A 22,339-nucleotide genomic window follows, 5' to 3' on the forward strand; every position below is an offset into this window, starting at 1 on the left:
TGTTTTTTCTGGTTTGATAGTTCACAAGTTTAATACAAACTTAACCAGTCACTAATTTCGGATTTTATGGTGAAACCATTATCATTAAAACATTCACAATCAAATGAAACTAAACCAATATAATTTTAAATTAAAATATTATACCAAATAATTATATCTAAAAAAAATCAAATCCTTAACCAATAATCCAAAAAGAGATATCACCTAGGGCTGTGAAAATACCCATATCCAAAAATCCAAACCGAAACGAATCTAATTCGAACACTATGGAATACTCGAATGAGTTTTAAACTTAGAAAACCAAAATTATGTATTCTAATTATCAAATATTACAATTATAAATTCAAAAAATGTCAACTATTTTTTATAGTAAAATAATTGAAATATCCAAAATACCATAAATATCTTAATTTTTTAAATTATTTTATCAAACTTTAACCATCTTTTAGAAAAAAATATAGGGGGAATTTCAAAAATACCCCCTTTTCAAACTTTATCGAAAACCCCACTAAAAATGTTGAAATTTATCCAAATATGTGTGTAAGCTTATAAATATATACACAAATTACCTTTATATGTGTATAAAACTTTATATACCTTTCATAAATAGCGTAAAAATAAATTATAAAAACATTATAAAAACCTTATAAAACCGTAGAAATCCTTTTACAAACCTTTTAAAAACCTTATAAAACTTATAAAAACGATTTAAAACTATTTAAAACATTTTAAAAAATTTGTATTGAATCTGCCAGTAGTAGTTATTACATAGAAGTACCTTATCAACTATATAAAACTTTATAATTTTTAATATTTAAAAAGGAGTATTTTTGAAAATGGATAGATAAAAGAGATATTTTTAAAAAGGGGTACACCAAAATGGGTACACCAAAAGGGGTACAGCAAAAGGGGTATTTCTCAAAAATTCTCTTAACCATATTATTTTAGTAACTGTCTTTATTGATAATGAAAATAAGTCTGATCAATTTTTGTCTAAAATCAAACGAAAGACAAATCAGTAACTAATGGATTGTGAGTATATAACATACCTAAAAGATACATTAACATATATAACTATGCATATATGTAATATATTATAAACTGGATAGCAAACTTAGTTTTGAAATAAATCCCGCACGTACGTGCGGGTCATCATCTAGTTTTTATTAATTTGTCCACAAAACTCGAAAAACAAACAAGATTAATTTGGTCAACTAGTTTATGTTATCCATATACAAATATACACAAATTTCTCTAAAATGTAACAAAAAAGGTTATTAATATATATATTCTAACATTTCGAAAATTAAAATGACAAACCCACAGGAATTGGCAAAAAAAAAGAAAAACAAAATAGAAAGAAAAACAAAATGTGAAACCCACAGAAAGATGTAAACAAGTGGGCAAATCAGACATTAAGCCAATCTCAGACTCATGTAACCTTAAAAACTGCGAGTTTCTCTAACACAAACCAACCACCATCCTCCACGTGTCTAGTCCCATTCCTCCTCACTCCTATGCCTCTCTCTCTCTCTTCACCACCTCTTGAGTCTGTTAAAGGCCGCTCCTTTATGTTATCCACACGACCCATCGTTTTGGTTTTGGCTTCTCTCTGTTTCACTATAATACTATTTTTAATACATTCTCGAGTTCACAGATTTTGAAGCTTAATAAATCCACACCAAGATCTCTCTTCTTGTATGCTCAAATCTCAGAGACAGCTACTTGTTTATATATTCAACTCTCTCCTCCTCTCTCTTTCATCTCTTCTCCACAAGATATTTCTTTACATTAGTGGCTGAAGAAAGCTTCTCTCTTTCTTGATCAACTCTGTTCATCTCTCTTCTCTTTTTTTTCTCGGTGAGAAGTGAAAGTTGGAATCTTGATTTGGTTTTTAAGGAAAGGTAAGCTGGAAATATGAGTTTGGGTGCTTTGATGGAAGAGAAGAGAAGAGCGACGACGTCTTCATCATCTTCTTCTTCTCAGGTACATATGCCTAAGGATATAGATTGGCAAATGCTTGATAAATCGAGGTTTTTCTTCCTCGGTGCTGGTCTTTTCTCCGGTGTATCCACTGCTCTTTACCCTATTGTTGTCCTCAAAACAAGGCAGCAAGTCTCTCCCACTCGTGTCTCCTGCGCCAATATTTCTCTGGCCATTGCTAGATTTGAGGGTCTAAGGGGTTTTTACAAAGGGTTTGGAACTTCTTTACTTGGAACCATCCCGGCTCGTGCTCTCTATATGACAGCTCTAGAGATTACGAAGAGTAGTGTAGGTCAAGCAACTGTTAGGTTAGGATTGTCGGATACTACGGCTTTGGCTGTTTCCAACGGTGCGGCTGGTTTGACCTCGGCCGTGGCTGCTCAGATTGTCTGGACCCCGATTGATGTCGTGAGTCAACGGCTTATGGTTCAAGGTGATCTGTCCTTGAATAAGCATCTTCCTGGAGTGATGAACTCTTGCAGATACACAAATGGGTTAGATGCTTTTAGAAAGATTCTCTACACTGATGGGCCAAGAGGGTTCTACAGAGGATTTGGGATCTCGATCTTGACTTACGCACCTTCAAACGCTGTATGGTGGGCGTCCTATTCTTTGGCTCAGAAATCAATTTGGTCTCGATTCAAGCATTCCTACACTCGCAAGGAAGATACTGGTGGCTCAATGGTGGTTCAAGCATTGAGTGCAGCCACAGCAAGTGGTTGCTCTGCTTTAGTAACCATGCCAGTCGATACAATCAAGACGCGGTTGCAGGTCTTAGACGCAGAAGAGAATGGAAGGCGACGAGCAATGACAGTAATGCAGTCGGTGAAAAGCTTGATGAGGGAAGGAGGACTTGGGGCTTGTTACCGAGGGTTAGGACCAAGGTGGGTCTCAATGTCGATGTCTGCAACAACGATGATCACAACCTACGAGTTCTTGAAGCGCCTGGCAACAAAGAAGCAGACATGATGTATGATATAAATCATTCATAGTCACAGTTTCTTCATTTAGAAATGAAAAAACGAAATGACAAAACACCTAACCAAATACTTTGATTGGGGTTCAAGAATGTTAATAAACAAACATAAAACAGACCAAAGACCAAACCCTAAAACCCAAGAGTTATTCCTCAATCGCCAAACGTAACAATGAAAAACTAAAAATGTCTTCCTAAGCCGGCGAAAGAGCCTAAGATTACCAAATCACATGAAAAATCTGATCTAACCAAACAGTTAAGCTGTTCATCATATGCAAAGCAGATACACAGAGTGGCGGCCACAAAAATGAATTTAGGCACGAGCCCTCTTGTTGCTACAAGATGGGCACTTGTATTGCTTGATGTGCTCAGCCCTTGCTGGGGTTATCTTCACACACTTCCCATGAAACCACATCTCACAGAGGTCACAGCAGATCCAGAACTCATCAGCTGCATAGCTCTCACCACATGCCCCACACTGTGTTTCTCCTTGCTCATCCTCATCCTCATCTTCTTCATCTTCCACATCTTCCTCTTCCTCTTCTTCTTTGGGCTCTGGCTTCGAGAACTTGGCACGGGAGTCAGATCCTCGCTGTAATGTAGAACAAAAGTTAAAGCTAGATAGACAATAAAAACTGTAGAGTAGAACTAAAGAGGGAAACAAAGTTTTTACCTTGGAGTTTGATTTTGATTTGGATCTGTTGCTGCTGTTGTTGGAAACAGAAGACTTATCCTTCCCCTGTTTCTTCTCAGTGCCAGTCACGACCTCGAAAATTGTAGGGAGGTCATTCACCAAATTGAAAAGCCTCTTCCTGCAACGAGTATAAAAGAACATCAATCACAGATACCAACATAAAGCCTATGAGAGGTTTGAATCTATATACCACCAAGAAACATAGATGCAAGAAGAAAAGACTCAAAAAGGAGTTCTAGTCATACAAACTGCCACGCGTGGCAAGTAGATACATACCTATCAGGCTTGTCAAATCCAAACCTGGCTCCAAAAAAGAAAGCAACAGCAAGAAGCCAAGCATCACTGTGGACAGCAACAAGAGACAACCAATCCTTTTCCGCCATCCCGTCTCTGGCAAAGTTGATACCAAGGACAGGCTCAGGGAGCTCAGGAGGAACCTCTTCAGCTGGCAAATTCACCTCCCAGTTCTCATTAGGATGCCCATACAGGCACAGGTTCTCCTTTTCTGTAATCACAAAAGGAAAAATGAGGACATAAGCATAAGCATTGTTAAATCAGAATATATTAATGCATCAAAAACTCATTCCATATTCATAACTTTGAACAAACAAACAACCAATTACGGAAAAAAAAATGATCCAACAGTCCCTTTTAAGATATGGCCTAGTCGGATAATAGTACATCGCACGCGATCGCAACAGAAACACATATAGAAATCACCACAGATAACCAAATTGTCATTATTCAACAAACAAGAAAATCTCTTAATGGAAAGAGCACCAAAAACACTAAGCCAGATGACATAAAGCAAAGACACACACACAATGACACAATGATTATCTAACTAATTAACATCCCAAAACAACTAAGGCAAGGAAGCAAATACAACAGTAGTGACTAGTGACTCTGAATTCTGAGGAACACAATCAAAAAAGTGTTTCCTTGTTGGCTTTGAGTCATAGATAACAGCAGCAAACCAATGACCAAATCTAAGGAGATACAGAACCAAAGAATAAAATTAGAGGTAATCCCAAATCATGAGTTTCACACAATTTTTTTCCCTTTTTGGAATATTCAAAAAAATCCCAATTGAAAAACCTAGTCAAACAAAAATCAACACTTTGATGACTCAGCTCAAATAAATCTGACAAAAGGTACGATTTTTATTTTTTTACACAAACTTACACAAACACAGAAGATAACCTACGAACCCTAATGCTTCATTGAAACAACACAACACTCAGAATTGAACCAAACCACAACAACAAAGCAAATTCAAAAAAGGAGAAATATATTTTTTTTAAATTGTCACACAAACACACAGGGATCGCAAATCATCTTTTAATATATAATTGTAATCAAATATCCAAAAGTCAAATTAAAAACCAAAACTTTCGACTCTGAAACGCAATTCAAAGAAATCTAACAACAGATACAATTCCATTCACAAACAGAGCAGAGAGACACTTATGAAGAACCCTAAAAGACCTCACTGAAACAACATTCAGATTGAAAACAGAACACAATAAAAAACCAAACTTTCATCAACAAAAAATCAAAACCCACAAACGAATCTCAAAGGGAAAACAACAACACTCACCAGGATCACAAAGTCGGTAAAACTCTTGAACATCTGCATAATAAAGGGTAATAAATAAAAAAAGAGTAAAAATTTGAGCTTTTCCGGTGAGAAAATGGTGGAGAGAGAGAGATGACAAAAAAAGGAAATGTTATACCAGTGGTTAGAGCTTTAATCATGCCAGCTCTACGACCTTTAAAATCTCTGTACACCTCTTCAACGGTGCGTGGGTTGTACGCGGCACCACCTGCGTCCATCTCTTACAGAACAGCGTCGAGAGAGGAGACAAGACAAAGAGTGAGAGAGACAAGTATTTGACCGGCGCTGAGAAGTGTTTTTTTTTAGAGAGAGAAGGATGTGTTTGTGAAAGAAGAAAAGGGGCGGACCCGAAAACAATTAACCGGATTTAATAAGATGAGGAGGAGTCCGGAAATGAATCAGATAAGGACGAGACTACGATAAGTGTAAACTTTGATCCTATTAGAGCATGACGCGTGTCTGTTTTGATTGGTTTTAAGTCGTTACTTGTCCGCGCGGTTGTGTGGTGTGACTCCGGGATCTCCTGGTTTATGTTGTGGACTTGTGTGAGTTATTAAAAAGTTTGAGATTTTGTGTGTTTTTTTATTGGGGGATATGCTTTTTCTTTGGGTGTTACATGTTTCTTTTGTTCTAGTTTAGGATTTTTGTGTTAATGGTTTATTAGCTTTTAGTAGTTGTGATTTCGGTGTTTTCTGATTTCTGAGAGAGAGATTTCGAAAAAAGAATTAACGGTTTTTAGCGGTAAATTTTCGTTAATCTGGTATTTAAGAAATGAGTTTGACCGTTTTCTATTTCATTTTGTTCGCGGTCTTTTGTCATGTTTAAAAGTAACGGATTTGTAAGTATTCTGTTTTTGATTGATAGGAGATTTTGGAAGCTTTTTTTTGTTATTTCGCGCCAATTTTCTATATATCATAATAAAAAGTTTAACAATTTATTTTGTTTTTTCATTCATGGTTTTATTTTTTAAAAGAGTAATTAGTGTTCTTCTTTTGACTAATGAGAGATTTTGGAAAGTTTGAATCAAATATTTTATTCTTTTTCAACAATATAATATACTTGGCAAGAAATTTGATCACATAATTTTGGAAAACTTTTATCACATAATTTTGAATAATTTAATAACAAAATTGAATTCTTGACTTTAATATTTTACCTACTAAATTATTTACCAAAAATAATTAATTGGAAAATTTTAATAACTACTATTTTGTGGAAAATAGAAAATGTATTATCAATAGTTTAACACCCCGATCGTCACCTTTCCAGTAGGCCTCATGTCTTCTCACTAGGCTTGTGAGCCTATACATATCCGACGGTCAGTTTGCTATGTCTGGGAGGCTTAATGTCTTGTTTACCGACCTTACAAATCAACACATGATATTTTCCTGTGTTTTGGTCTCACTCACACAGTTCCGACAGGCACTTCCCGAAAGGTCACTCATCGTTTGACTACTTCAACATAAAAAGATAAGTCTCACTAAAATGGCAATGTTAGATATTTTTATTTTGTTTATACTAATTTTAAGAAAACCATAAAAGTCTAACATTGCATAAAAAGATAAGTCTCTCTAAAACCCGACAAATGACAAAATTCTAATTATATTATTTTGTTAGATCAGTTAGGTAGTAAGTTATTTTGAAATTTTGTTATTTAAAAAAATATATTTTGATAGATGTAAAGAAATTTTGTATTTAAAAGAAAGATTAATTTCTTAATATAATATCATTTTCATCTTTAAACCTGTACATGTACATAATTCATAAAACCAATTATTTAGTATATATTTTTTAAGTTTCAATAAATAAAATCTATCATTATTAAATAAAATTCTTATATTAATATATTATATATGGAAAATAACAAAATATTTAGATAGTCAATGGCCTAGAAACATACATAGTAAAAAAAAGCCTTTGAGAGGCCCAAAAACAAAACGCTCTCTCCTCTCTCTTCCACAACCCTAGCCGTAAACCTGCTCGAGGGGGAAGTACCTCCGTTGGCTTCGCCGGTGCGTGTGTGGCTTCTCCCTCCCCCCCTTTGTCTTTCTTTCTTGCAGAGCGTAGCGATGGTGGGTGATTGGCATAACTGAGCTTCGGTGATGGGCGATTCTTCCTCCGACGGCGGTGGTGTGGTGTCTTTTTCACTGATGTAGCGGCGGCTCCAATCGGACGGCGGAGAGCTCCGCTGCGCATGACCCTGGTTGAAGACGCTGGCGGTTGTATCGGAGACTCTCCCTGGCTCAACCTTCCCTTTGGTTGTTGTGGCTACGGCGGAAGTCAGTGAAGACTCGGTGGGTTCGCTGTTCAGATTCGGTGGTTCACGGTAGGTCCTTCGGTTCCTGCTGGCCCCTGCGGGTTTTGGTTCTGGTTTGTTTGCTTGAGCCAAGCAACTGCCGGATCCGCCGTTTGTGGTTTCCACTGGTCCGGTTTGGTGTGTTTTGGCTCAGAGGACGTCGAGGCTTCTGGTTTGGTCGGAGGGGATAGATTCCCGGTTGTCGGATTGCTAGGTTTGGGATCTGACTTCTCGGAACCGGTTGTCGGGCAGTTGAGTATTCCGGGAGGAGCGTAGCAGGTTGGTGAGTCGGCAGATTGGTTTCAATGGTGGGTTTCGAATTCTCCCATCGGAGTACCTCATCCCCTCGACCTTGCCGCAACGTCGTGCTTCTCGAATTCGCCGGTCCTAATGCTCTGATTCTCTGCCTCCGGTTATACAGCAAGATCCGATCTTCTGACCTTCTTTCCGGCGAGTCTCCGATTTCCTTCTTGGGTAGCCGAGTTCGTTTTTGTAATCCGAAACCGGCCCGTTAAGGGCCCAGCCCATTAAGGGGTTTTATTAATTTAAAAAAAAAAAAAAAAAAAAAAAAAAAAAAACATACATAGTAAAACTTTTTCACTAATCTTAAGAAAAGCAAAAAATCTTGGGATTTCGTCGATAAAAGGAAAGTCTCACTAAAATCCAACAAATGACAAAAGTCTAATACAATTTTTTGACAGATGTAACGATAATTTAGTTAATAAACTAATTTGACAGATGTAAGATAACTGTTTAAACAAAAAAAAAAATTAACTTCTTAAAGAAACACACATAACTTTGTTTAACTAAGAGGGAAATAATAAGAACTAAGCTTACAAGCCCATCTATATTTTAGTGTTATTGGGCTTAGCCTAGTTTGATATCTTATGGGCTGAGAATAGAGAAGTTGTTTCTTTATGTTGCTGATCATCAAATACAAAGCAAACTAAATTAATCATCATCTCAAGGTCAAGATGAGATATTCAATGATAACATTAGCCTCTAATCACCACAATGTTGTTAGCTGGCTAGCTTAATGAATGTCTTCATGATGCAAAGACTCTTTGACGAGTGGAAGAAGCAGCATGAGCATGAGACTTGACTAAGGGTACACGAGAAATCATAGGCTTTAACAATGTTTTCACTTCCTCTGGTAACTCGAGTTGCTTCCTCACCTCGTTCGCTAATTCGATCACATACTCTTCCTCATGTTCTGTTTAACACACAACATTTTCAAAATCATATACCAAAAAGTTGTGATTCTTTAATATAACTAAGGTCATTAAGAAAGATCTCTTACCAATGTCGTACATTGCTTTCTCAAGCTTGAAAAGATACTCTCTGTTGTTCCCACATGGTCCAGTAGCTGTAGCGATTTGCCTAGCCATATCTTCCAATGGAGCCGGGCCTAAATAGTATTTGTTCGACACTTTGTCTGGTGTTGACGTGAAGCTACACAAAGGAAAACCAAATTGATCATTTCAACATTGAATTTTCCAAGTTTGAACCATTGAGTGGAACAAAGGATTAGATTCTTGATTCAAAAACATACACAATAACTCCGGTAACGATTGGTGTGGAAGTGTCAGTTTCCTACACATCCAAGAAAATAGAAATCTTTAATAAATAAGAAAAAGTTTATAAAATCTTGATTTCTTGAAAATCTTGAAAAAAAGGCAACAACAATAACATCAAGAAGTTGCTTACAGTGTAAAACTCGACAAGGGTTTTAGAGTCGTATTCACACTCTCTTCTTTCCAAGTACTGCAAGAAAAAACAAAAAGATGAGCCAAATCAATAACCAAATCTAACAAAAGACACAACACCAAAGAATAGAGGAATCTTCTTTTTATTACCTCCATAGCTAGTTTCTCCTTCTCTGGTCCTCCACTAACACAATAAGCAGCACCCCACTGCCCACAAATCTCAAAATCAGATTTTCAAATACGGTTTTCCAAGGAGATATAATAGGCAAAAATGATTAAACCATTAGCAAACTAAACAACTCTATTATTATTATTTTGGAATAATCAAAGAGGTTCTGGGCCAAAGTCCAACTCGAAACCAAAGCATGTTATATGATTTCGTTCCAAGCGCTAGGCAACTCTATTTTTAATGCGGGCAACAATCTATATTAGACTAAATTTAGTTCTATGTAAATTTCATGGTGCATTTAATCCTATAGATTTTTTTTAAAAACGGAATGTATACTAATAAAATGAATTGTTTTCAACAACTCGACCCACTTGGAAGTTATTTTTGCTTCATAAATAGGCTATTTACTATATAAACACTATAATTTTCATAAGAGCAAAATTAAAATGTAATTGCTTACGCATATAGCTCCAATGGATTGTTCCAAAGTACATGTTCTAGCAGGATGTTCAGGAGTACCTCTATGATCAATACACGCTACATACATAGAAAAAAAAATCAAGAAATTATAAACAAACAATTCGAATTCATTCTTTCAACCAAAAGAGAGAACCATGTGTTGGTTTATTATTGAACATACCGAGATCAAAGACACGTTTGTAATCTTTGATATAACCAATGAGCTTCTCATCAAAATCAAAACCTGGGTTCCATATCAAAGATCCATATCCAAATACCCACAAAACCATCTTTTGATCTTCTTAGCCTCACGCAACAATCTCTAGAGAAGAAGAAAAAGAAGAAGAAAGTGAGAGAATTAGAAAACGAATGTGATATTTTCTATATTCAAGAATTGTATTAATATATACAAATGTGAAAAAGGAGAATCCCGAGATGCTTGTGGGAGTTAAATGATTGAATCTAGACGGCTTTTTGAGGTTTATACGTTTTTTCTTGCAGTACAATTCCACATTTAAAGCGGATCCTAGTATCTCTCTAAACTTTAACTACTTTCTTGTTTTGTTTTTTGTTTCTGGTACATTGAATCTAGACACTTTTTGTTTTTGGTTATTCTAAGTTAAATATACTGACAGAAATGGTCCAATATTAGCCCAAGGCCACGTTGTTTTCTCTCTTTTTATGTGTTTAGGATTTTTATTTTTGGGAAAAAGTCAAATTTTGTCATTTGGATGGTGGGAAAATCTATGGAAGTTTGGGACTTGTGTTTGTCTAAGGGATGTAAATGATGATGATCATTGGCTAATATCGAAAGAGCTAGGTGGATCGATGTGTATTGGTTGAGTTGCGAGAGAGATAAATCATGGAGAAGTGATTCGTTGGGGAGACTCAGATTCATGGCCAAACCTAACACAAGTGGGATGTGTCTTTAATTATATGGGTTGCATCTTCAATCTATAAGTTGGTGTTTTACTATTGGTTGAAGTTATATCCAATTGTAAAGGTTTATTTATTGGTTACTTTTCTCATAAAGCAAAATATTCTTGTATTTATTGGTTACTTTTCTCATAAAGCAAAATATCTCAAGAATGTTATAACGCTTTAAGAGAAGTTCAGTACCTAACTTTTTTTTATCTTTTTAGATTCGACTAAGATCATCCACATTAGTAAACTTTGTAACAATATTAATATAATTTACTATGAAAATTTAATATTAGTTTAATCTAAACACCTGATTAGTATCGATTTTTCTCCTTCCATTTAGATGTTGACACGTAAAGTGTTTCAAATGACCAAAATATCTATTCAGAGACACGGTTCTTTCCTATTTACTCTGTTTTTCTTATTTTAATTATATTTAACGTTCAAAATCCCGTTTTTTTTGTGCAATGCAGATGATATAAAGGACATCATATAGCAATCAATACCTTATTTTATCATATGATGCTATAGCGTCATACATGTTTTGTACTCTCTATTTCGTAACAGACGACTTCTTTCATTTGAGGCATATCGATTTGTCTACAACAAATTGTCACGTAAGCTTTTACTTTTTTTCAGCCGCTCATTCAAAAATCATTAGTTAATACTGTGCTGCATAAAATATAACTCTCTACCAAGAGTCAAGATTGTGCTTTGATACCAAAATAAAGTTGATATATATTATTTTTAAGGGTGTGTTGGCAAACTAGTACGTTTTTGAAACATAATTATAAAGATAGTACATTTACTATTCATAATTAGCAAAATAGTACAATTTTACTATTTCAGATATCTGTACAGACAGACAACTGTACAGTAACATATTATTGTACATCAAATATTTGTACAAAGAGAAACAACTACATATAAACATATTTACACATAAAGAAATATACATATATAGACAAGAAAATATATGTACACATACAATTATACGTATATATAGACCGCTGTACGGATGATTTTCCGTACATCGACACACAACTGTACATAAGGATACCTGGACGCATCAAAATTTGTTTGAAAAATATTTGAAATTATATTTTTAAAAATGCATATCAAATTATAGAGAAAAAATATAGATTTTTATGTAATTGAAATTTTATAGAAAACAAATATATTTTGATGAATATTTTTAGTTATTAGATTTAAGGGGGTTTTTAATAGTGTCTAAATAGTGTCCAAATAGTAAAAATGTATTAGTTGCTAATAATGAATAGTAAATGTACTACTTATACAATTATGTTTCAAAATGTACTAAAAACCCAATTAATCATATTTTTAATCAAGGCCACATGTCACATGAGAGTGGAACCTTAAGACAAGACAGGAGTTTATAAGGCAAGGAAATAGAACATGAAGCTACTCCGACCAAAACAAAATTGATTTTACAACCATATGCCAAAATTAGTTTCCTACATGGTTCAAAAACTTCCACTTTCAAAACACGACGCCGCTAGTTTTGTTATTTCACTAAAAACGATTTATTTTGTGCTTCTTCTCACTAAATGATAACGATGACAAATCCCTATGAGGTTTGGAGAATATCTAAGAATATGTGACTCATTTTTTTTCTTGATAATATACGTGATTTAATGTCAATATCTTGATCTTCCTTTTTATACAAAATTAAAAAGAATTATGAAAGATTATTAGTTTATTTTGAAGTCTTGATAATATATATATTGAATATTCACATGATGCTCGTGAACATAGACAAAAATAAAATAAAAAGCAAAAGCACAAAAAACATCGTCTTCATCGAGAGTATCAGAGAGATACGTTTTCGTGGAGAAGTTTTTATTTACCTAAGCAAACCAAGAAACCTAAACCTAAACCTAAATAAGACGAAGCTGTTAACGTACGGTTCCAGCATCTCGTGTCTCGTGTAGTTGGTGGTGTTCGTGCTGATATACGTAGAAGCACGTTGTTTGGAGTGCTAGACGTACGACTTTGATATTTTCGTTATGGAGTGTGCCTCAAGCGATGTAAACAGTTTGAGCAACACTCACTTGCAAGAGACGCAACAAACAGAGGATAAACCGCGCTCGACAATTCTTAATCTTGATTTGCTCGATTGCCCTATTTGCGTTGAGCCATTCACAATTCCTATCTTCCAGGTAACGTTTCAAATATTGCGTTGTTGATTCATATAGCTTCTTTTGTTTTTTCTTGTCAAACTTTGCATTAACAAGATATTTGGATAAGTGTAAAGACCGATGTTATTTCAATCTTACAATTGGGTTGGTTTTTCATGTAATACTCTGAGTTCTGTCTCTTTTCATTGGAAGAATCCTTTGTAAGGTTTTGTTTCTCGGCTTTGGTTTTGTATTTTCAGTGTGACAATGGACATTTAGCTTGCGCTTCTTGCTGTCCCAAACTGATGAATAAGTGTCCTGCATGTGCATTACCCATTGGTAACTTTCGCTGCAGAGCAATGGAGAATGTTCTTGAATCCATCTCTGTCCCATGCCCAAACGCCAAGTTAGGTTGCACCAAGAATATCACTTACGGGACAGAATCAACTCATGTAAAAGAGTGTCCCTTGTCTCTTTGCATGTGCCCTGTACCGAAGTGCGATTACCAAGGCACATACAATGATCTATACGGTCACTTGGATAGTCACATTCTCGACAACATTGGAAAATATTATTTCCCGTTTGCTCTTGGCAAGGTTTTAGGAGTATACGTTGACCTCAATGAGACAGCTTTAACGGTTATGAAAGGAAATAAGGAAGGTCTATTGTTTGCTGTTCATTGTGTAAGTAAGGCTAATGGTGTTTATGTGACTGTTGGTTATATTGCTCCTTGTTCGATGGATGTTGGTGAGTTCTCCTGTGATATATCGACTACGGTTGAACAACGCACCATTGCATTCAAGTCTATGAAGGTCAAGAACATTCAAAAGCTGAGTTCTAAAATCCCTAGAGAGGATTTTATGTTGGTTCCTTCTTATTTCATGTCTGGACGTCGATGGTTCATGTTGAAGATATGTGTCACCAAGTTGAACCAATAGTTGGAATGGTGTGAGACTTTACTTCGGTCATGGACCATGCATGTACTTTGATTAATTCGGTTATCTATATTAACATTTTTGAAATAACAATTTACTGTATTTGTTTTAAAAACTCATAACATAGAATGTCATTACTATATACTATTTATGTATTTAAACAATTTTACTGTTATTTTTTTTTCAACTATACCTTTCAACCAGACATAATTAAGATATTTTAACGCTAATTATAAAAATTATAAATATTTGTATAATTTTCCATAATTATAATAAAAATATTTAAATGTTTTTGCTAAAATTTATAATTTTGATTCTCCTATCATATATGTTTGATATTATTTTATAATTTTGAATAATCATATTATACATAAATTTAATCAATATTTATCAAAAAAAAATTCTTATTTATGATTCTAATTTTTAAAAGGACATATATTACTTAATTAATAGAAAATGGTGTATCTTTAACGTCCCACATCAACTAAAATCATATATATCTTATTATATAAATCTTGGTTTTCAAAGTCAGCCATTACCAAGACCGTGACATGTGTCAATTATTAACGTTAAGATGTTGACACATGTCGATTTTAATTTTGTTAATATTTAGATAAAATAGGAATATTATTAACCCTATCAAAAAAGGAAATATATAAAACAAATATTATAAATGATTATATATTAAAAATTATTAATAAAATTAAGCAAATAACCTAATTTCAGTTATGTCAATTTGGTTTACTAATAAGATAGGGATTTAAAATTTATAATTAACAAGAATATATGTCGGTTTTTGTTTACATAAGAGGATTAAGGTTTAAACTTTAATTTTACAATTAAAACAAATTATTTCTTGGTTTGGGTATATAAATGATAAATGAGAATTATGGTTTTATCTTTGTAAATTAAAATTATTGTTTAAGTTTAACAATTAAACAAGATTATATGTTGAAACTTGGTTTTTAAATTTACTAACTCATGTGATCATGATAAGTGTCAAGTAAAACATAAGATATCGCAACATGTTATATCTAATTTTGTTAATATTAAGATAAAAATAGATTAATTAATGTGTGGTTGAGACAAAAAAAAATTCTCTATTTACTTCCCAATGATCAATCCTACTTACAACAAAAACATAATTAAACTATTTTTTGTAAAATTAGTTTTATTTAAAATTTCTGAATCCACACATATGGTGGATCATAATCTAGTTATTTTTTTTTTGTCATCATTACAAATTATACGTCTCTCTTTAAGAGGAACCAGGTTCGAACCCGGATCTGCTGAGAAGGCAACAGAGGTGAGAACCACTAGCCCACTTGTCCTTCTCAATCTAGTTATTTATTATTATCACTATTGATATTGACTTATTGATTTTTGTTTTGAAAACTACCTCTTCCTAATTTAAATAAAAATAGAAAAAAATGACAATTTTTACCTCATTTAATTTAAATTTTTATATTTAAGAAAAATCACACCTAGTAAAATTCAACAGTTAACGGATAAATAGTAAAAATCGAAATAAATTTTATTCTCAGTATAGTTTTTCTTCTTATAAGATAATGATAGATTATTAAAAATTATATTAAATTCTACAAGATAACTATAAAATTTATTATTAAATTTATATAAAGCCAAAAAATTTCCAAAAACAAGGCATTGCTTGCAGACTTAGTCTTGATTATTTCTATTTATTGATAAATTTTTCACTTCCGAAATAGAGAAAATAGGGATTTAGGGTTCTAAGACATTTTCTCCGGTTAGGTTTTCCAAGAGTTAAGCCTCTCCTCTGCCATGGTAGCCTCGATGTCGGATTATTCGGGAGAAATATATAGATATAGTCCTTACAGTATTTCTGACGTTGCTGTAGCCTCGATCTCGCAAAATCCCGACGAAAGAACTGGTCGGAACAGTACTCCTGACATGGCTGGAGGCTCAAATTCGCAAAGTTCGGGAGAAAGATCTGATTCCAGTAGTACTAGTGTCTCACGAAAGAGACAAGCTTCTTCGGTTTCTCCCACTGGTATTTCGAAGAAACGCTCGACGATGCAGATGGATCTTGATATTCTTGGGTGTCCCATTTGCTTGGGAAAACTGACCATTCCTATCTTCCAGGTCTTCTTGTTTCCACCTTTTAACTTAGTTGAATTTGGCATTGTTTCTGTTTTGAGGATTTAGTGTTAATAGCTTTGAGATATTACTCACTTTACCCAAGTTCTTGATTCTAGTTGTAGTTCTTGAAACTATCATGTGAATGATAAAACAGTATTTGATAGCTTTAGGGCATAATCAAGAACTTGTGTTTCGGTTCTCTGTGTTACAAGCTTATACATTATGTTCTATTTTATCTCGAGTATGCGTTGTTATTACAGCTTTAAATCATAACTCGATGTTTTTTTTTTTTCTTTTGTGTGCTTTCAGTGTGAGAATGGACATTTGGCATGCTCTTCTTGCTGTCCCAAACTGATGAATAAATGTCCATCATGTGCTTTGCCTATTGGCCACATTCGCTGCAGAGCAATGGAGAGTGTTCTTAGTTCAATCTCTATTCCATGTCCGAACACCAAGTTTGGTTGCACCGAATATGTCTTTTATGGGTTAGAATCAACTCATGAAAAGGAATGCCTCTTCTCTCCATGCCCCTGCCCTGCATTGGGCTGTGATTACACTGGCTCATACAGAGATGTCGGCTATCACTATTATACATATGTTGATACCTGTCTCACTCCCTTGCATCCATATGAATTATTTACGTATGATAAGTCCTCAAGTGTTCGGATGAACATTAGTGATAAGGTAAAAATCCTAGTTGATAAAATAAATAACACACTGTTCGCGGTGCAGTGTTTTAGGGAGCCATATGGTGTGTGTGTAACGGTGAGCTGCATTGCGCCATCTTCTCCAGAGATGCAAACTTGCTCATATCATCTCTCCTACACTGTGGATGGACACACTATGACTTACAAATCACCAGGCATGAAGAATGTTGTTGAAGTGAGTTTTCAAACACCTCTAGAGAATTTCTTGTTTATCCCTCACTCTTCCTTGCTCGGTGACTTGTTGGAGATGAAGCTTTACATCGGTTTTCATTAAGGTCAAGCAAGTGTTATAAAAATATGGTTTGCTATATTAGATTAAGGGACATTTCGGGTGGTGTGTTCTGCCTATTTTTTTTTTTTTATTATCTTTTAGGCAGGACATCCAATTTTCTTTTAAATTATCGATGTTACTTCTTGAGCTATTTACAAATGTTATTATGTATATCTAATTGAACCATAATTTTAGCTTTTTTAATGCAACTTTCAGTAACATTTGTAATTCTTTAAGAAGAAAATAAAAGTCTTGTGAAATGAGCTCTCCTTTGGTGTGCGTCCAGAACACAATGTTGTCAGCTAATAGGCTACGAGGTTTGGTAGACTTCTTGTTCAAACTTTCATCTTGTGTATCTATATTCTTGAAACTGAATATGCTCTCTAGCTACTTTGCATCTTATTTTTATTTTTAGTTTATTATCTATTGAATATTTTGTGTAAGCCCCTTCCAAATAGCCTTTAATTTATTGATGATGCTACTTTGAGTTAATAAAGTATATATACGGATGATCAATATATATATAGGTCTAGTCTCTCTCAGTTAGCGTTAGAAAGAAGCATCTTATATTTAACCTAATCCTCTATTGAAAGCGATGAGCGATTCTAGGGTTCCCAGTGGAGGCGAGATTAGGGTTTCGGCTACGGGAGATCAGGATGCTACAATGGAGGAGGTTGGAGGGAGAAGTCAACCTCCTGGGGACCCACCAGATAAACCGGGGCTGTGGGTTCAAAAAGTGAAAGGGAGTCTTGGAGGGGGGATGCCGCGACCAGAGGATGTTGTAACCCATGAGTTTGTCAAGCCGAGGCTGAGGCTGGAGTTTCCAAACGGTAAGAATGGGGAACCGGTGATCACAATAGGAGCGGAGGTTATAGAGGCTATGCACGGCCTATGGAAACGGTGTATGATTGTGAAGGTTTTGGGGCGGAATGTACCCGTAGCTGTGCTGAGTCGTCGGTTGAAGGAGTTGTGGAGGCCGAGCCGTGACATGGTGGTCGTGGATTTACCTCGACAATTTTTTATGGTCCGGTTCGAGTCAGACGATGAATATCTAGCAGCATTGACGGGAGGACCTTGGAAGGTGTTCGGTAGTTACTTGATGGTTCAAGCGTGGTCACCAGACTTTGATCCGGTTCGGGATGAGCTTGAAATGACTCCGGTGTGGGTGCGATTGTCAAATATACCGGTGTCATTTTATCATACAACAATTCTAATGGGGATTGCCGAGGGACTAGGGAAACCGATTAAAGTGGACCTCACAACGACAAATTTCTCTAGGGCACGGTTTGCTCGAGTTTGTGTTGAGGTGAACTTGAAGATGCCACTAAAAGGTTCTGTGATGATTAATGGGGAGAGGTATTATGTCTCGTATGAGGGTCTCTCGACTATTTGCTCATGTTGTGGGTTGTATGGTCACTTGGTTCACACGTGTCCAAGTGCTGTTAAGGAGAGGGCACCAGAGGGGGTGACTGAGAAGGATCCGAGTTCTGGGAGGGCTGTAACTACTCAACCGCAAGCACATGTTCGAAGTCCTCCGGGGGATAGTCAGCTGGGAGATGGTTTTACTCCGGTTCGGAATGGAGGAAAAAGATCGGAGTTACATCGGGGAGTCCCCGGAGATTTGGGGAAGCGTGATACTCCGGTACGGCGACAAAATATTCAAGGTGGTCAGAGAAGGAAAGAAAATACGGATATTTTGGTTTCAAACAGTTTTGGAAGGCTTGAGGAAGATTTGGAAGGTTCGGGTGTTATGGCAAAATCATGCAGGATTGAGGCGAATAAGGAAAATCATAATACGCTGAATCAATTGGGACAAGAGAAGAGTGCGGGACAAGGAAAGTCTATGGTTTTTGAATCACAGAAGGGTGGCCAGTTGGGCCGGAATGAGAAAAATGCTGCGCAGAAGAAGGCCCATGAGAAGTATCGCGTTAAGCAGGCCCACACGAACAACAATTCTCGGGGTTTAGTGTTCGGCCCAATACGGGGTGAGGCTGGGTTTTCTTTGTCCGGCAAACGTCTCCGGCTTGAGCAGGATATGCCCATCATCAACTCCGACCAGGTTCCGAGATTGAATGACGTTGTCGAGTCGAGTTCTGCTATGGGAAGGGATTTGACTAGCTTAGCAATGGTAATGGTTTCTCCATTGACCGAGATAGGAGTGGATCGGGAGGCTAACAAATAATGTTTCGCCCCGGTAATTCGTTTGTTTGATCATATTTTAATGATGAATTGCTTGTTGTGGAATTGCCGGGGGGCCAATAAACCCAATTTCAGGCGTTCGATTCGGTATATTTTGAAGAAGTATAATGCGGACATTTTGGCGGTTTTTGAAACCCATGCTGGGGGAGATAAGGCGAAGAGGATTTGCTACGGTTTGGGATTTGATAACTCTTACCGTGTTGATGCGGTGGGGCAAAGTGGCGGATTATGACTATTGTGGAGAACTGATATCGGGGTTGTGGAGATTGTCAGTTCGTCCGATCAATACATTTATGCGAAGGTGACTAAAGGGGATGCGATTCTTAACTTAGTGGTGGTGTATGCAGCCCCTACGGTTACTCGGAGAAGTGGGCTTTGGGCCCAGTTACGCGATGTTATTGTTGGTATTACTGGGCCTTTGGTGATCGGAGGCGATTTCAATACGATAGTTCGTATTGATGAGAGGACAGGAGGGAACGGTTGTCTATATGCGGATTCTTTAGCATTTGGAGATTGGATCAGTGAGATGTCTTTGATTGACATGGGTTTTCGGGGTAATCAATACACTTGGAAGAGAGGTAAAACTACAAGGAACTTTGTAGCAAAACGGTTGGACCGTGTGTTGTGCTGTGCGGAAGCTAGACTTACTTGGCATGAGGCTTCTGTTGCTCATCTTCCTTTTTTGTCCTCGGATCATGCCCCGTTGTATGTTCAATTATCACCGGTGGTGGGTAATGATGCAAGACGGCGACCATTCCGTTTTGAGGCAGCTTGGTTGCAGCATTCGGGTTTTCGGGATTTGGTTTCTTCTTCTTGGAACAGAAATATTGATACAAGAGAGGCTTTACGGAGATTGCAGAAAGTCTTGAGGAAATGGAACCGAGATGTGTTCGGTAATATCCAAGGTCGAAAAGAGGCACTAGTCAAGGAGGTTTCAGAAGTTCAGGACAGTATTGACCGTGACCATACTGATGCTCTTTTAGCTCGGGAAAGTGATCTGTTGAAGGAACTTGATATTGTGTTGGAAATTTTATGGCTACAGAAATCAAGGGAGAAATGGGTGATTCATGGGGATAGAAATACGAAGTTCTTTCATACTTCAACAATCATAAGGCGTCGACGGAATCGCATTGAGCTGCTGAAAAATGATGAGGGTTGCTGGGTTTCAAGCCATGAGGATCTCGAGAAATTAGCGGTTGGATACTTTAAAAGACTGTACTCTCTCGAGGATGTTAGTCCCGTAACAGCGTCTTTACCTTCAGGTGGTTTTGTCCGTATTTCCCCCACGGATAAATCGGTTGTTGATAAACCGTTCTCGCCCTTAGAAGTGGAGCAGGCTATGCGGAGCATGGGTAGTCTTAAAGCCCCGGGACCCGATGGGTATCAACCAGTCTTCTACCAGCAGTGTTGGGATTTTGTTGGGGATTCCGTAATACGGTTCACAATGGATTTCTTTGCTACCGGTGAGCTTCCCGTGGAAACGAATAATGCTTTAGTGGTTTTGATACCGAAAGTGGCTGTTCCAGAGAGGATAACTCAGTTCCGTCCCATTAGTTTGTGTAACGTCTTATTCAAGATTCTCACAAACACGATGGTGGGAAGGCTGAAACCAGTTATGACGAAGCTTATTGGGCCTACTCAAACTAGTTTTATCCCGGGTCGTTTGAGTACGGATAATATTGTCATTGTCCAAGAAGCCGTGCATTCTATGAGGAGGAAGCAGGGGAGAAAAGGTTGGATGTTATTGAAGCTTGATCTTGAAAAAGCTTATGATAGGATCAGATGGGACTTCTTGGAAGATACTCTTCATGCAGCAGGCTTGTCAGACTTGTGGGTGCAGCTGATTATGCAGTGTGTTGCTGGCCTTCTATGAGTGTGTTATGGAATGGAGAACGAACGGAATCGTTTAAACCTTTAAGAGGATTGCGTCAGGGGGATCCGTTGTCACCATATCTCTTTGTCCTTTGTATGGAGAGATTATGTCATTTGATTGATGCGGCGGTTGGAGGAAAGCATTGGAAGCCTATAGCGTTGTCCAGAGGTGGTCCTAAACTTTCGCATATCTGTTTTGCGGATGACTTAATTCTTTTTGCTGAAGCTTCGGTCTCGCAAATTAGAGTTATCAGGGGAGTGTTGGAGAGATTTTGTTTGGCCTCAGGACAAAAAGTAAGCTTAGAGAAGTCGAAAATCTTCTTCTCTAAGAATGTGTCACGCGATCTTGCTAAGTTGATTAGTGATGAAAGTGGGATAAAGGCTACGCATGATTTGGGGAAATATTTAGGGATGCCGGTTTTGCATAAGCGGATCAACAAGGACACTTTTGGAGATATTTTGGAGAGGGTTTCTAATCGGCTATCCGGCTGGAAAGGTAGGATGCTTAGTCTAGCAGGAAGGATAACGTTAACTAAGTCAGTGTTGGCGTCGATTCCAGTCCATTCGATGAGCACCATCAAATTACCGTCGGCTATTTTGTTGAAACTTGATAGTGTGGCTCGTAATTTTTTATGGGGGAGTACTACGGAGAAGAGAAAGCAACATTTAATTGCTTGGGATCGTGTTTGCTGTCCTAAGGGTGAGGGCGGTTTGGGTTTGAGAAAGGCTGCTGATATGAATTTAGCATTAATAGCGAAAGTAGGATGGCGGGTGCTTCAGGACAATACTAGTCTTTGGGCTCGTGTAGTGAGAGGGAAGTATGTTGTTGGTGATATTCACGAATCTAATTGGTTAAAAGTCAGAAGTAATTGGTCGGTCTTATGGCGTGGGGTGGGCTGTGGTTTTAGAGATGTGATTTTGGGAGTTCATGGCTGGGTTGTTGGCGATGGTTGTACGATTCGGTTCTGGACTGACAGATGGCTAGGGTCGGTTACCGTTCACGACGGCGGGCACACGCAGATTCCGGAGTCGTTTCTGCATACTAAAGTTCGAGATTTTTGGGTTGATGGCAGTGGGTGGGATTTTAATCGTATTGATCCTTACATTACGGATACGCAAAAGCTGGAGCTTATGGCTGTCGTGGTGGATAATGTGTCTGGGGTTAAAGATAGATTGTCGTGGGGAAATACAACGGATGGTATGTTCAGTGTGAAGTCTGCTTATGAGTTTATGACTCGTGATAGGAAGATGAAGCAAAACATGGCTGGGTTCTATAA

The 22,339-nt window shown here is 36.8% G+C and overlaps 6 protein-coding genes across 7 annotated transcripts; 4 read left to right on the top strand and 2 right to left on the bottom strand.

The window, feature by feature from the left end:
* Positions 1-1,309: 1,309 nt before the first annotated feature.
* On the top strand, positions 1,310-3,025 carry LOC17884565 (solute carrier family 25 member 44). Its single transcript, XM_006289893.2, has one exon. The coding sequence runs from the start codon at positions 1,918-1,920 to the stop codon at positions 2,950-2,952; it is 1,035 nt and encodes a 344-aa protein (XP_006289955.1). The 5' UTR covers positions 1,310-1,917; the 3' UTR covers positions 2,953-3,025.
* Positions 3,011-5,602, bottom strand: LOC17881745 (PHD finger protein ALFIN-LIKE 4). The gene is made up of 5 exons (XM_006286478.2): positions 5,390-5,602; positions 5,254-5,286; positions 3,930-4,158; positions 3,633-3,771; positions 3,011-3,551 (listed from the first exon to the last, which is right to left on the bottom strand). The coding sequence occupies exons 1-5, from the start codon at positions 5,487-5,489 to the stop codon at positions 3,273-3,275; spliced, it is 780 nt and encodes a 259-aa protein (XP_006286540.1). The 5' UTR covers positions 5,490-5,602; the 3' UTR covers positions 3,011-3,272.
* A 2,720-nt stretch (positions 5,603-8,322) lies between these two features.
* Positions 8,323-10,328, bottom strand: LOC17882261 (gamma-glutamylcyclotransferase 2-1). Of its 2 annotated transcripts, XM_023781433.1 has the most exons (8): positions 10,312-10,328; positions 10,083-10,221; positions 9,903-9,979; positions 9,424-9,480; positions 9,275-9,331; positions 9,120-9,160; positions 8,868-9,019; positions 8,323-8,780 (listed from the first exon to the last, which is right to left on the bottom strand). In XM_023781433.1, exons 2-8 carry the CDS (start codon positions 10,189-10,191, stop codon positions 8,614-8,616), a joined length of 660 nt encoding a protein of 219 aa, XP_023637201.1. In that variant the 5' UTR covers positions 10,192-10,221; positions 10,312-10,328; the 3' UTR covers positions 8,323-8,613. The 2 variants fall into 2 exon arrangements, with proteins under 2 accessions (XP_023637201.1, XP_006288626.1); XM_006288564.2 differs by lacking the exon at positions 10,312-10,328 and having other exon boundaries at positions 10,083-10,258.
* A 2,521-nt stretch (positions 10,329-12,849) lies between these two features.
* Positions 12,850-13,898, top strand: LOC17883617 (E3 ubiquitin-protein ligase SINA-like 7). The gene is made up of 2 exons (XM_006286752.1): positions 12,850-13,002; positions 13,221-13,898. The coding sequence occupies exons 1-2, from the start codon at positions 12,850-12,852 to the stop codon at positions 13,896-13,898; spliced, it is 831 nt and encodes a 276-aa protein (XP_006286814.1).
* A 1,809-nt stretch (positions 13,899-15,707) lies between these two features.
* On the top strand, positions 15,708-16,994 carry LOC17881239 (E3 ubiquitin-protein ligase SINA-like 7). The gene is made up of 2 exons (XM_006288318.2): positions 15,708-16,016; positions 16,323-16,994. The coding sequence occupies exons 1-2, from the start codon at positions 15,708-15,710 to the stop codon at positions 16,992-16,994; spliced, it is 981 nt and encodes a 326-aa protein (XP_006288380.2).
* A 592-nt stretch (positions 16,995-17,586) lies between these two features.
* On the top strand, positions 17,587-19,173 carry LOC17881077. The gene has a single exon (XM_006286777.2). It carries the CDS (start codon positions 17,587-17,589, stop codon positions 19,171-19,173), a length of 1,587 nt encoding a protein of 528 aa, XP_006286839.2.
* The last annotated feature ends 3,166 nt before the right edge of the window (positions 19,174-22,339 follow it).

The sequence above is a fragment of the Capsella rubella genome, unplaced genomic scaffold (assembly GCF_000375325.1).
Source record: "Capsella rubella cultivar Monte Gargano unplaced genomic scaffold, Caprub1_0 scaffold_6, whole genome shotgun sequence".
Taxonomy (NCBI): Eukaryota; Viridiplantae; Streptophyta; class Magnoliopsida; order Brassicales; family Brassicaceae; genus Capsella; species Capsella rubella.

What these genes read in the sequence shown, in the direction of transcription:
- LOC17881239 (XM_006288318.2), top strand. Translation starts at nt 15,708, where the DNA reads ATGTCGGATTATTCGGGAGAAATATATAGATATAGTCCTTACAGTATT. An exon ending in TGACCATTCCTATCTTCCAG is followed by an intron (nt 16,017 to 16,322) that starts GTCTTCTTGTTT and finishes GTGTGCTTTCAG; the next exon opens with TGTGAGAATGGACATTTGGC.
- LOC17883617 (XM_006286752.1), top strand. Translation starts at nt 12,850, where the DNA reads ATGGAGTGTGCCTCAAGCGATGTAAACAGTTTGAGCAACACTCACTTG. An exon ending in TCACAATTCCTATCTTCCAG is followed by an intron (nt 13,003 to 13,220) that starts GTAACGTTTCAA and finishes TTGTATTTTCAG; the next exon opens with TGTGACAATGGACATTTAGC.
- LOC17881745 (XM_006286478.2), bottom strand. Translation starts at nt 5,489, where the DNA reads ATGGACGCAGGTGGTGCCGCGTACAACCCACGCACCGTTGAAGAGGTG. An exon ending in GATTAAAGCTCTAACCACTG is followed by an intron (nt 5,287 to 5,389) that starts GTATAACATTTC and finishes TTTATTATGCAG; the next exon opens with ATGTTCAAGAGTTTTACCGA. An exon ending in AATCAAAATCAAACTCCAAG is followed by an intron (nt 3,552 to 3,632) that starts GTAAAAACTTTG and finishes TCTACATTACAG; the next exon opens with CGAGGATCTGACTCCCGTGC.
- LOC17884565 (XM_006289893.2), top strand. Translation starts at nt 1,918, where the DNA reads ATGAGTTTGGGTGCTTTGATGGAAGAGAAGAGAAGAGCGACGACGTCT.
- LOC17881077 (XM_006286777.2), top strand. Translation starts at nt 17,587, where the DNA reads ATGAGCGATTCTAGGGTTCCCAGTGGAGGCGAGATTAGGGTTTCGGCT.
- LOC17882261 (XM_023781433.1), bottom strand. Translation starts at nt 10,191, where the DNA reads ATGGTTTTGTGGGTATTTGGATATGGATCTTTGATATGGAACCCAGGT. An exon ending in CAAACGTGTCTTTGATCTCG is followed by an intron (nt 9,980 to 10,082) that starts GTATGTTCAATA and finishes CTATGTATGTAG; the next exon opens with CGTGTATTGATCATAGAGGT. An exon ending in AGGAGAAACTAGCTATGGAG is followed by an intron (nt 9,332 to 9,423) that starts GTAATAAAAAGA and finishes TTTTTCTTGCAG; the next exon opens with TACTTGGAAAGAAGAGAGTG.